The sequence below is a fragment of the Mustela erminea genome, chromosome 4, assembly GCF_009829155.1.
Source record: "Mustela erminea isolate mMusErm1 chromosome 4, mMusErm1.Pri, whole genome shotgun sequence".
Lineage (NCBI taxonomy): Eukaryota > Metazoa > Chordata > Mammalia > Carnivora > Mustelidae > Mustela > Mustela erminea.
In genome coordinates this window covers 63,365,731-63,378,824 of record NC_045617.1, presented here as the reverse complement: position 1 = coordinate 63,378,824, position 13,094 = coordinate 63,365,731, and the positions used below count along the sequence as shown (strand labels likewise).

Sequence of the window (13,094 nt, the reverse complement as noted above, 5' to 3'; positions counted from 1 at the left end):
CGAGTAAACACAGACTACGCAGTTTAATGGAGGGCTGTTTAGGTTTTGTGGGAGTGTATGGGAAAGGGTGGAAGGCGTGTCCTGGAAAGTCCAGGAAAACCTCTCGGGGTTCTCAGACAACCCCAAGATGACTCTTCCAGGGAAACGGGCGTCGCCGACCAGGAGTAAGAGATCATGATACAGCAGGAAGAAGGACAAGGCCCGGACAGGCAGCAGAGAAAGGAAGCACAAGACAAGCTAGCATTCCAATGCAAGGACTTTATCCTTCAGGTGAAGGCACAGGTGGTAGAAGGCATAAAGCCAGACCAACAAGGGGCAGGCAGATCATGAAGGTTCTTAGATACTAAGGAGCTATGTGTGAGAGGGGCACCTAGGGAATTTCTAACAAAGGAGAGGTAGGATCAGATTTCCGTTTTAAAGATGACACCCAGGGGCAGGGGTGAGGCTCCGTAATACCACTCTCTTCCGCCCTCTTACTCACACAGACAGCTCTCCAGGGAGCTTTAAGCCGCCCTGGAAAGCAGCAACGTCATTCCTCTTGGACTCAGCCACAATACCCGGCCCATGCTTTACCTGCAGGATGCACTTAGAAAAATTTCACGGCAGCACCAACTTAGATTGTCGATAACCCAGTTTGCTGGGACTTAAGACTCAGCATTAAGTTCTATTCTGGTGTCAAAGAACGTCACATCCGTCACCCTTAAGCAGTAAGTACTGAGACGCCAAGCAGAATTTTTGAGCTCAGAAGGGAACCTAGACATCATCCATTGCTTTCCAGAGCAGGAAGCCAAGGGCAAAAATGGGACAGTATTTTCCAACATCTCACAGGCTCCTAGCGGCCCAGAAATACAAGTTCCAGCCTTGCATCTCTATTTCCTGACTAGTTATGACAAATGAACAAAATGCCGATGCTGCTATGTTTTAGGAAAGATGGGACAATATATTCCCTACCCCTCTTGAGTGGCTTTTCCAGAATGATGTACCACTCTCCTTACCTGAATTCTAGACCTATTTTTATTTAAACTAGAAACTAAGTAAAAATTCTGTATGCATGAATCTAAGTTATTTAACGTTTCTGACTTATAGAATATTAAAAATAACCTTTCTTTAACCAGTGATACTTTGGGGCATCTAGGTGGCTCACTGGGTTAAGCCTCTGCCTTCGGCTCAGGTCATGATATCAGGGTCCTGGGATCCAGCCCTGCTTCAGGCTGTCTGCTCAGCAGGGAGCCTGCTTCCCCCTCTCCCTCTGCCTGCCTCTCTGCCTACTTGGATCTCTCTCTGTGTCAAATAAATAAATGAAATCTTAAAAAATTTAAAGTAAACAGTGATACGTCCTCTTCTCCTCCTACCTATCAATTCTACCTAAGGATTCTTCTGGGGAACACAAGGAAGGACCAGGCAAAGGAGTGCTAAATCACCGGTCCCCTTTTATTTCTCTTGTCCCTTCTAAAATCTGTGCCTTTTTTTTTTTAAGTCCACTGAAGTACTAATTACCTATTACAGCCCTAAAATATGCACCAAATGCCATTAAAATGAAAGAGCAGTTATAGATACTTGACATACCCAATGTCCCCTGACATAGCTTCCCTCCTTTTATTCTCTTATACTTGAGTTGCAATGAAATCAGGACTGAATGAAGAGAAGATTTCCAGAGCAAGGGTGAAGCACCTCCTTTGGGCATCCATAAGCTCATCTGCATTCCTTAAGTGAATCAGCTAACAAAACCAAACTTGCCCTAGGCCTCTGGATTCCAGCTCCCTGTGACCTTTCTGAAAGCTGATGGCAGACATCAAAGCATTTCCTCAGGGCCCTCAGGATCTTAGATCCAAAGGGACAGGTGTGGGCTGAGCAAGAAACCGGATTTCAAACCCCAACCTCATCATCTATCAATTGCAAAAGCAGCTATAAACTAACCCCTTCGTTTCCGGGAGCCTTGGTTTACTTACCTACAAAATGAAAAGAGGTTTATTAATCAAAGGATGTGGGGGGTCCCTTCCAGCTCTAGCAATCTAGGCTCTTTCCGAGGTTGAAGGTGGGTAGGAGAAAAAGTCACCTTGCTTATACAGACAAAACGACCCTGAGTGCCAAGTGTCTGTAGCTGTCCTTGTCATCACTGATATTTCTGGTTCTGTTCCTCTCCCTCCTCCCAACAGTGTATCTCTGGAGCATAATGGGTAGGAAGGAAAGCATCAGCTAAATCAGGATAGCCATTTGGGAAAGAGGGCTGAGATTTATAACTTCGTATCCGTATTCTGTTGCACTTAAATTAAAATGCACCCTTCCCTCTACAAACACTGCTTCCAATTTTAGGGGCAGGTACTCTGAGATATTTGGCAAAGGGACGTTAATTTTTTTCCCATAAACACAGATATGATGGTCTTTATTTTACAGATGCATAAACAACGTCAAATTGTTAAAGAAGTAAAACTCAAAATTAAACTCAAATCAGAGATATCTAGTACATAACAGGCAGGATTTGAACCTAGATGTGACCCAGGCTCTCTTCATTAAACCTGGATTTTTCCCTACTGGAAAGCAAGAACAAGAGGCTTCTGGAGTTTAGGCCTTAGTCTACTTTTTGACCACGGTAATGGTTCTTTTGATATTTGCTTTATAATTATTTTTACATTGTACAATGTTTTAGGTATTTGTGTTCTATGTCATAGTTTTTAAAAAGTGACAAAGAAGAAAAATAATCCATGTTTAGCACAGGTGGGCAAAGCAGATGTTCATCTTAAGTGCGTCAACAGCAGTGAGCAGATGGACCATTCCAGGAGAGAGAGCTCTTGGTCAACATCCACAAGCCCACACCTCCAAAAGCATCCCCCAAACAGTCCCGTGAGAAGTGCCACAGGACCCCCAAGAAGAGCATCTATGGCCAAAACCACAGGAACCACGTGCCCAAGGCAGCCAGATATGATAGCCAAGCCACCTCATCAAATCCAGAGAGAATCCCGTAATCTTTCCCAGAACAGACATATCTGTCTAAGCCAAAGGCCAACGAGGAAGCTTCCTGACATAAAAGGTAGATGCAGAGAGCCTTAGATAAAGCCTATATGTCACAACCTGTCAGAGGAACCCCACTGAAACTACCTGGAAACCTTGTCCTAACTTTGAGAGAGGTGTACCCTTCTCCAGCATCGAACATGTTGGGAAGCATACACGCATGCACAAAAAAAACACAAAAAAACAAAAAACTGGTTGGTACAAACCACCATTTCTTCACACTGTAAATCCTCAATTCCTATAATAAATATAACCCATTGACTGAATTAACACAGGCCAGATCCGCCATTCTTCCCTGTGCTCACACTTCTAATTCTAGAGCCGGGCTGACCTGCTAAAATGTATTTCTTCAGGAAGGATAGAGTGACTAGGGAACATTTTCGATACAACAACAGATGCTCTGTGAACTAATTATGGCAGGAGTGGACGTGGACACAGTAACTAAACTGTCTGTTAAACATACTGTGAGAAACTGTGTTTCTCTCTCTCTCCCAGGTTAGGCTTTTGGGGGATGGAGCCTGGAAAATAAAATGTCTTTACTTCAGCCTTCGACATGCTCCTAACTATTTAATGTAGAACTAAAGCTCTAAAAGAAATAAAATCTGAACACTTCTTTCAGCCTAACCTAACCAACCCCAACCCTCAACCCCCCCTTTCCCATTTAATGTGGCCCTTTGACTAATGCTAAAAATTATCCACATAGATATTTAGGTAAAGGTTACCTATCATCCCATCTAATTCAGATGAAGTTCATGAATGGTTCAAACAACCATGGAGATTAAAAGGGCAGAATTCTTCTGGAAATACAGTTAAAAGATAAGTGAATTCTTTAAAAATTTTTTTTTTTAAGATTTTATTTATTTATTTGACAGAGAGATCACAAGCAGGCAGAGAGGCAGGCAGAATGCTGAGCAGAGAGCCCAATGTGGGGCTCGATCCCAGGACCCTGAGACCATGACCTGAGCCAAAGGCAGAGTCTTTAACCCACTGAGCCACCCAGGTGCCCCAATAAATGAATTCTTAATAGACAATGGGATCCGTCTTCAGAAATTAACTACTCACTGTCAGCCAGATATCCTGTTGAGCCAAATATCAAAGTAATATTTTTAAATCTAGGTCCATGTTTGTAAGGTCATTAGCAAATCACCAAAATCAAATCATTTGGTCTAAGAGCATGGTCACCAAATTCTACCAAATTCTCCAGAGACTAGCCAACAACAGATACGAACCTGAGTTAATTTGGACCTATTTGGACCAGCACAGAGTACATTTGCACACAGAAGACACCTGCTCTGGGTATTCCATATGCCACAAGATGCCTACCTCCTCCTCGGTAGCGGGATGAGAGAGTGGGCAGATGGTGGTGGTGGTGGTGGGGGTGTCTCCCAATGCTTTTCTTTTCCAGCCGACTGAGCTCTCTGCCTGCACACTGCACATCATACACATCTCCACTACATCACTATTTACTTCAATCTTGACACAAAGTAGCAAGTTCAACTCTGTAAAGGACCCATGAACTTATCCTAGTTCATTTAAAAACTCTGGGCATAGCCCCCCCATCCCCCAAAGAAAACAAACTCAAGCAAACAAACAACAAAAACCTCCTGGTATAGTACAGAATTGATGCTCAAATGCTTATTAAACTGAGTCTATTATCTGTCTTTATGTGCCAACTCAGTTTTTTCATAAAAACTTTTTTTCATAAAAACATTTTTAAGTAAACCCATGCCTTCCTCACTCTACCAATTTAAGCACTTCTGCGTTACTTTAATAAGCAAATATTTACAATACTTAGTTATTAATTTAACTAGTACTCATTGCATCACTTCCCTCCACATTTTATGATACTCCAGAGGACAGCTGAGCTCTCCTAAACCTGGCAGAACTTAACATGATGGCATTTGATGATTACAAAAAAGGACCAACCTATTCAGCATCAATGAACAGCTTTCCTTCCTGAAAATTATGGATAAGGTCACAGTAAGAAGAGAAGGAGCAAAACAGATCACTCATAGTGAATCATTAGCTAACTTTCTATATCTTTAAGCAAAGAACATTGAGGGCAAATTAACTTAAACTGATATCTTTATATAATCTCATGTCTTCATAGTGCCATACATTCAGGGACCAGATTTTTTCTTTTTAATCTTCACTGATACTGACGCCATTAATGCTCCGCACTTGTGTTTATTAACTCAGGTTGTGAACATGGTGTAGGGAAAGATTGGGATGTAAAGTTTTGTGCATGTGATTAAAAGTAAATAAATGAAGAGGAAACCACTCAGGTGCTCTTTCACATTTCGTCTTCCTCAATCACTGCTTTAAAAAGTTATTATTTATCTAAAAATCTCTTCAGGAGTATTTAAATCCAGACTTTAAAAGTTGAGCTCCAAGAATTTTCCAAAGTTATTAACTTTATTAATAGCAAATCCCTTTGATGAGGCATTTTAGGACATGAGAACGGATGCTAAAGCATTGACCTTTTAAAAAAATTCAAGTGTAGGCAAAACTAGTGGTGATATTTCACATGAAGCTACTGAATAATCAAAAGGAAAATAAAATCAGAAAAATCTATATACAGATGGTCAATTTTCTCAGGGAAGAAAAGAGAAGCTCTGATCTGATACTCGCAAATACATGAAAGAGGCCATGAAGCACAATTTCCTGGAGAGCGATCAAAAAACAGCCAGGCCTGAATCCTCAAACTTACACATACCTTCCTGTAAGCGTTCTCTACAAGCCAGACCATGCAGAGCTCTGTTGTTCCTAGCTCAGAGAGAAATGTTAACAATGGCACTGCCTCTGGGGTTTGTCCTGGGAACTGTGCCATTTAATATTCTTATTAATTATTTGGGGGGAGAAGGTGAACTATAAGGAGAGATGCTCTTGGTCGAAATGTACTGAAAATAAATCGTAGGGAAGGGATATAGAAAAAATTTTGGCTGGATTTAGGTATATCATGAAGGCAACAAAGGTTGAAGTACAATACCAAGGCCATACAGAAGAGGCCAACTAATGGAATTCTTTCCATTTAAGCTTTCGGTCACTAAATACACAGGTTAGACAGGCTACATAAAAAGGGGGACCCAATAATCTCAGCTTTGGACAGTCCAAAGCCAAGACCACAGGATATGAGACACTGTAAGATATTGTAAGATACATAAGATACTATAAGATACATACTGCTTTTCTAAGCATTAGAAAAATATCAAGGAAGAAAAAATAAGGCTATCATCTAAAATGTTTATAATGAGTTCTGTTCAGAATACCGTATCTATTGTGAGTCTGGTGATAGCTATTCCTTTTTTCTGGAAGCAGAAATTTTCTGCTTTCTCTAACTCCTAAAAGAACAATTTGGGGCACATTTCTTGAGAATTTTTCACACTGATTTGTACTATAGAAGTACGTACAAATTCCTTGAGACCCAAGCCCCTGCCTTTATAGCCTGCACTTCTACCAGAAGGAAAAGAGTTCCAACAAATGGATGTTAAAAGCAGTATAATGTAGCAGTTAAGAATATGGGTTCTGTAGCCTTGGACTGTCCAAGTTTAAATCCTGGTTCTGCCATTAACTAACTTAGAGATCTTAGCAAGTTTCTGATCTGTGTGTCTCTGTTTTACCACCTGTAAAATCTGCATAATAAAAAACAGGATTACTCTGGAGATTAAATGATATAGTAAGAGTAATGGGTTTAGAACTGAATCTGGCATGTAGACAAGTATTTAGTAAGTATCAGTTGAGGTCCTCATGCTGGGTTTTCCTTGAATCAATAACAGATTTCTGGGGTACCTGGATGGCTCAGTGGGTTAAGCCTCTGCCTTCAGCTCAGGTGATGATCTCAGGGTTCTGGGACTGAGCCCCACACTGGGCACTTGCTCAGCAGGGAGCCTGCTTCCCCCTCTCTGCCTGCCTCTCTGTCTACTTGTGATCTCCATCATGTAAATAAATAAAATCTTTAAAAAAAAAAAAAGATTTTTTCTAGATTCAAGTTTTTCACAATTAGGTAAGATGCAGGACACCCAGTTAAATTTCAATTTCAGATAAATAACAAAACAAATAGTTTTTAAGCTTTTTGTTTTGTTTTGTTTTTAAGTGATGTCCACACCTGATGTGGGGCTCAAACTCAAGACCCTGAGATTAAGAGTCACGTGATCGTCCGACTGAGCCAGCCAGGTGCCCCAACGAGCATTTTTTAAATAAACAATGTCCCAAATATTGCCTGGGAGGAGAAAACTGGTAGAGGCAGCAGCATCTGGTAGAACAAGAACCTTAGTTTGCTGTTTTAAGGAAAAAGTCTCTGAATCTTAACAGACATTCCTTCCTCTTTTAAAGAACAACTTCTTTACCACTTTTAAGAGAAGCCCTCCTTCCCACACACTTACACTTCTTTTTTTTTTTTTTTTTTTAAAGATTTTATTTATTTACTTGAGAGAGAGACAGTGAGAGAGCGCATGAACGAGGAGAAGGTCAGAGAGAGAGGCAGATTCCCCATGGAGCTGGGAGCCTGATGCGGGACTCGATCCTGGGGCCTCCAGGATCATGACCTGAGCCGAAGGCAGTCGTCCAACCAACTGAGCCACCCAGGCGTCCCACAGTTACACTTCTTAACATCCATAGTAATTGGAAGAAAAATGAAGCTTTTAAACTAGATATAGGAGGAGACTCTTCCTATGTATTTCCTACTGCCCGCAGGGCACTCTGCCCATCTGTTGACAGAACCAATGCTTAAGAGGACAGCAGCTGGGTTCTGCCCAAGTCCTGATGAACAAACCACTTTGAACTCAAAGTCTATATATAGGTCCCCTTTCCACCCAACCTGAACTAAACAGAACAAACCATTAGAAAGTATTAGCTTTAACAAATTTGCCTTGAATACCTACAATGGTTTAAAAAAGGCAGGGGCAAATTCCCCATGTCAGCAGGGGTTTATTTGGATTACATTAGTACTGGTGGTTTGAACATGCTAAAGAGAGTTTCCAAGCAGGGGTGGGCTCTGTGAGGATAGATTTGCATGTCTGTAAACTGGCAGGTTTCTACAGAGACCAGAACCTATTAGGCATGTATTAGGCTAGAAGTATTTATGATCTCGTCTAAAAAAACCAGCATACCATGTGTTCATTATAAATAGATCTTCTTTTAAAAAGAACGATCACATTTGTGCTTTCAATTCTAATGGCCAGTACTCTAAGAACAGAAAGCTGGAGGGAGGCAATCTTACCCCTCAATACGGATTTGAGGTTGAGCTTGGCTTGGCGGTGCAGGTCCTCTACACACGGTGGTCTTGTGGTGGGAAGGAACACATTCTCCTGCTGGTGCCATGGAGCAGTGTAGTGGACTGTCCATCGACTCTCCTCATCAAGGTTGGAAACCGCTAGAGAAAGAAAGGCAGCATGAATTCTGGTGTCCAAGTAAGTGTCAGTGGCTCCAAATATTTTCCATCAAGATGGGTTCTTGGTGCCTAACATATCCAAGCGGTAAGGGCCCCAAATGGGGAAATGGGACAAATTCTGCGTAAGGTTTAACTAGGCTCTAGGGGTCTTCACAGTGTTTTGTCTCTTGAAGGAAAAAGCTGAAACTGCCCATTATTCCCCACAATGTTTTGACAGAATTACTTCCTCAGTTACTTGCTTCCCAGCATTTTAGGCCCTCCCCTGACTCCAAAGTCAGAAAACAATTAAGAAAACTGATAGAGACCTCCAATTCCGACTTAACTCTGCCACAATGAGTATTTATTACCCAACTGTACACTGCCTTTGTAACAGTAAATGTTAGATTGCCAAGACAGAAACAAATTTCCTACCAAGAGGCGCAGACCAAATGTTTCCTCTCTAAAGCATTACTTTAAAACATCATTGTAATAAACTCAACTTTTTTAAAAAATTAAGCATAAACATTCAGTGAAATATATTTAAATAGCATGTCTAATAGAAGTAGAAATCAATTTGTGCTACAAACTTTGTTTCCTGCTTTCATGGAATACTTTTTTCCCCAAAGAATGTTGTTATATTAAAAAAAATTTTTTTTTAAAATTCCAATGCAATTGACCCTTCCCACCATAACCCAGTTCAATTGAGTTTTCCCAGTAGAAAAGAGTACATCAGAGGGGTAACAACAGGTAATCATGAGAGTATCCTAAATCTTCTAAATAATTTTCCTTGATCCCCCTAGGGCTTGGGATCTCCGTGTCTACCTTGTTTTTGTTCCTGAAACACAGAGTTGGGGATACCAGTGGAGCCCACCATGAAGCTACAGCACCAAATACATGCATCAACAGTTTTTAACCCTTTCTACATATCTGCTGCTGTAAGTCAGATGTAGGGAAAGACTAGGCAATTTTAGAGGAAAACCATGTGCTGAAGCATTTCCTGGGGGTGACAAATAAGACCAGCAGATCCTAGAATTGTGAGCCAGGGGCTAGTCTTTCCTGACTCTGAAGTAGGCTACAGAGCACACACTGAGCATACAAATTTGTACAACACAATATGTCCCTGGAAACAAGACCATAAACAGATTCTCAAAATAAAATGAATAAGCATGCATCAACTATTGAACCTTTCTATTCTAATGTATTTCAAATTCACTTAGAGTACCCAACAGCACAGCATTAGAGCTGTTACAAAGACCAAATGAACTAATATATGTAAAGCATGATTGTGGCAGGAGTAAAATTCATCTACAGTAACAGAGACCCTGACTTTAGACCTGTACCGCTAAAGGGGAACTTGGCATTTCTTTGCACTCCTGGGAACCTGAGTCACAGGTTAGCACTCCCCCATAACCCATTAACCCATCAACCCATCTTTTCTACAGCTACTAAATTCTGTAAGCCTCATTTCTCAAATCATCCCACCTTCCCCATAAATTGCTAAATGGGAAAATAAACATTGCGAACTCGACATCAAACTAAAAACAGAAACGTCTGTGTGCTTTCTGCTTTCTGCTGTTTGACAAAAGCATGTAAATTAGGCACCTGGTAGTTCACGTAACCTCTTGTTGAAAAACTGTTCTGCGTGCTGCATGTAATTACCAATCTTAATACATAAAATCCACAAAGACCAATGTGGCCCTTATTTACGTGCCTGAGAATCTCGCATTAGACGGAACTCACTCTATGTCCTCCAAACGGCAGCCACAGTTAATTGCAATGTTTCCTGCTGATGTGCATTTATTTGGAAGACTCAACTACCACACACTTCATAGTTGAAAACTATTGAAAAGTGCAACTTCCTATTTGCCAATTACAAATCAAATCCAAGTAGTGATACTTGCGTCTATGCAATCCTGCCACTGGCCCCACTTGTAGTACAGCTACCAACTGGCTCCCATGAAAGAACAGTTGTCTCTTCTCAGAGCATCTCACTCTTGCCAGGGCAGATTTTAATCAGTCCATCCAAAGACAGCCTCCCACAGAGGGAGCTGCAGAAAATGGGCCGACAGCGCTGTTCTTTGTTGCTTCCTCCAAGGTCTCTTTTACCAATGCTCATACCCAACCACATTAATCTAGTTTAAAATCACTGGCCCAAAAGCTCAACTGAACTAAGCCAACAGCTATGTAAAAACAAAACCATGTATTTGTAATATTTACACTCTGCGGAGAAAGGAGAAGCACCTAGATCAAAGATATGTAAACCAAGGGTCAGTACACAATGAAGCCATGCCACAAACGCTGTGTACTGTACAGTGACTGATCAGTCTAGACAGTTTGTCCCAGAGCTCTGAAATACGTTAACAGAGAGTTCCGGGGAATTTTAAAGGATCATCCCCATCAACAATACATGATAGATCACACACAGCCTCCCTGCACGGTAAGCCGAAGAATTAAAAAAACATATATCAAGGCAGACATAAGGTAAATACAAGGCTCCCTCCACCCCATTTTGTTCAAAGGGCTTCTTTTGAGAAGCACCGAAGTGAATTCACCTAAAATTCCAAACATAAATAAATAAGACATGCTAAAATCACATAATTCTGCCTTAGAGTTATAAAAGAGGTATTTGAACTTAGTAGAGAATGGAGTTTAACCTGTGCTAATTAATGTTTTCACATTCCAATTCCGTCACTCAAGAAGATGAAATAATACAAAACACACACACACACACACACACACACACACACACATGGGGGGGCGGGGAGGAGAAATTACTTACTTTTTTTCTTAAAAAGTTTAATTAAAGACTTGATCTTTGCATTAATGAAGGCCACCATTTCCAGGATGAGTACATAGGGCTTAGAAATCTAAATCACATTAAAAGCTCAGCCCATCAGGCAGGTGGTAAGCTGTATCCTGCTGTTCCAGATTCTAACTTTTTTCCTCCAGTCTCAAATCTTTAGACATCTGCTGGGGGCTGATGTAATGTTGAGGCTGAGTTTATTGTCAGGCAGTTACAAGCCATTAACAGTCCTTGAACCTGAAAAGCTCCCACTGAAACCTAATCTTTAAGGCTGAGAGCTGCAGTGACAAAGTGTACAGAAAGAAAGAGAAAGCCAATCACAGTTCTTATTTGCATGATAGCCACATCAGCCTTTCTGCCTCGGTGCTCATTTATTCACTTTCTCTTCAACAGATCCAAAGTTTCTTCTCTCTGGAATCCGTGAAAACAGTGCAGATCTTCCTCTATGCAAGTCAAGGTGAAGCAAATGTATTCCCCATTTTCACTAGGCTACTAGGAACATCCAGATCTGTTTGTTGGACCCCAAAAGTCTTACAGCAAGTCTGATCTGATTCTTTGACTCTCCAGTTAATTCAGACGTTTGAACTGATTTGGGGGTGGGGGGGCAGAGCCAAACCATTGTTTCCCTGACCACGCCCCCACGTTCTGCCTCCCACACCAAAGGAACGTTTACAAGCAGTAAAACTTTTACAACAGAATTTCCACAGAGCTCTAAGTGATGACTTGGTTGCATTTTCATGCAAATTAGTACCTCCGGTCTTCTCACCCAGTTTTTTATTTGTTTGTTTGTTTTGGATTGGTTTGGTTTTTGCCTGTGACTGAACATCAGCATTACAATTGTACCCTAATGATTTAAATCTGTATTTTAAATTTAACTATCATCTAAGCACCTGGTTTAAAAAAATTCCACACTCCAGCCTCCTCCCCTCCCCTGCCCCTACCCAAGAGGGAGAACAGTAATTCCAAACAAACATTATTTAGGTTTCTCTTGAACTTGAATATACGGTACTGGGTTCCGGTTCTTTTGTCCCTTTGCAATTAACCTCCAAGAACTGGGGGAGCAAAGTGAAAGGGAAGCTTCAGAAATAATAATACTCGGGCTGGCACTAGGAAAATAACTTCCGGGGTGAAGGGACTGGAACAAAAAAGAAAAGAATACAGACTGGAGAATACTAGAAAAACAGATGAAGGGAAAGAATGATGCTCACACCTCTGCCCAGTTCCACTTCGCGGCAGAACAGCTCTGGAGACATGTTAGACAACCTCTGGTTTCACAGCTTAGGGCCAGACTTATAAATGAATGGAAAAATGTAATAATCCACTAATTCAAAACATTTCGTTTATAACAAAAGCCCTTAGTCAAAGAAGAAAATTTATATAAGGGGCTCCCTCTAGGGAAAGCTCTGGAATGATTCCTCCTCAAATGCTCCCCCCCTTAATCTTATTTTTTGAACAACAGCAAAAGCAAAGCAAAACACACACACACACACACACACACACACACACACACGATCATCTCACCATCCACATTATCGGATTTCCAATTTGTGTTCTTTCATCCTGTACATAGTTTTACTTAAAAGTAATTACATGGCCAGATGGCAAACAAGAAATGACTCAAATGAGAAATGCCTCCAAAGTTAAATTATATAGCTGCCTTAAATTAGCAAGAGAAATTCCCCCTAGGAAAACAGATTTATAAGCAAGAGTGACCTCGCTCTGCTTCAAGAGCCGCGTCTCAGCCTCACTGCCCGAGAGACAAGTAGTAGCGGGCGAGCTTCTAGACAAAAGCTCTCCGATTCACAACCCCCAAGGTTCGGAGGTTCATTGTCACTCGACAAACACAGGGTTGGAAACAGCCTGCAGCTTTTCATGTCTACAACGGCGGCATCCACACATTCAGTCCAAAGGTAA

General features: G+C 41.2%; 1 protein-coding gene across 6 annotated transcripts in view; it reads right to left on the bottom strand.

The window, feature by feature from the left end:
- The window catches only part of NHSL1 (NHS like 1), a 229,637-nt gene that overhangs the window by 57,316 nt on the left and 159,227 nt on the right, over positions 1–13,094 (bottom strand). For 5 of the 6 annotated variants that reach the window (XM_032339387.1, XM_032339382.1, XM_032339383.1 and 2 more), the window contains exon 2: positions 8,228–8,380. Coding sequence is in view for 5 of the 6 variants with exons in the window: in XM_032339382.1 (XP_032195273.1) it covers positions 8,228–8,380 (153 nt within the window). In the remaining variant the exon portion in view is untranslated. Of the gene's footprint in view, positions 1–8,227; positions 8,381–11,156; positions 11,484–13,094 lie in introns of those variants that run through there. The other variant, XM_032339384.1, reaches the window with a different exon arrangement.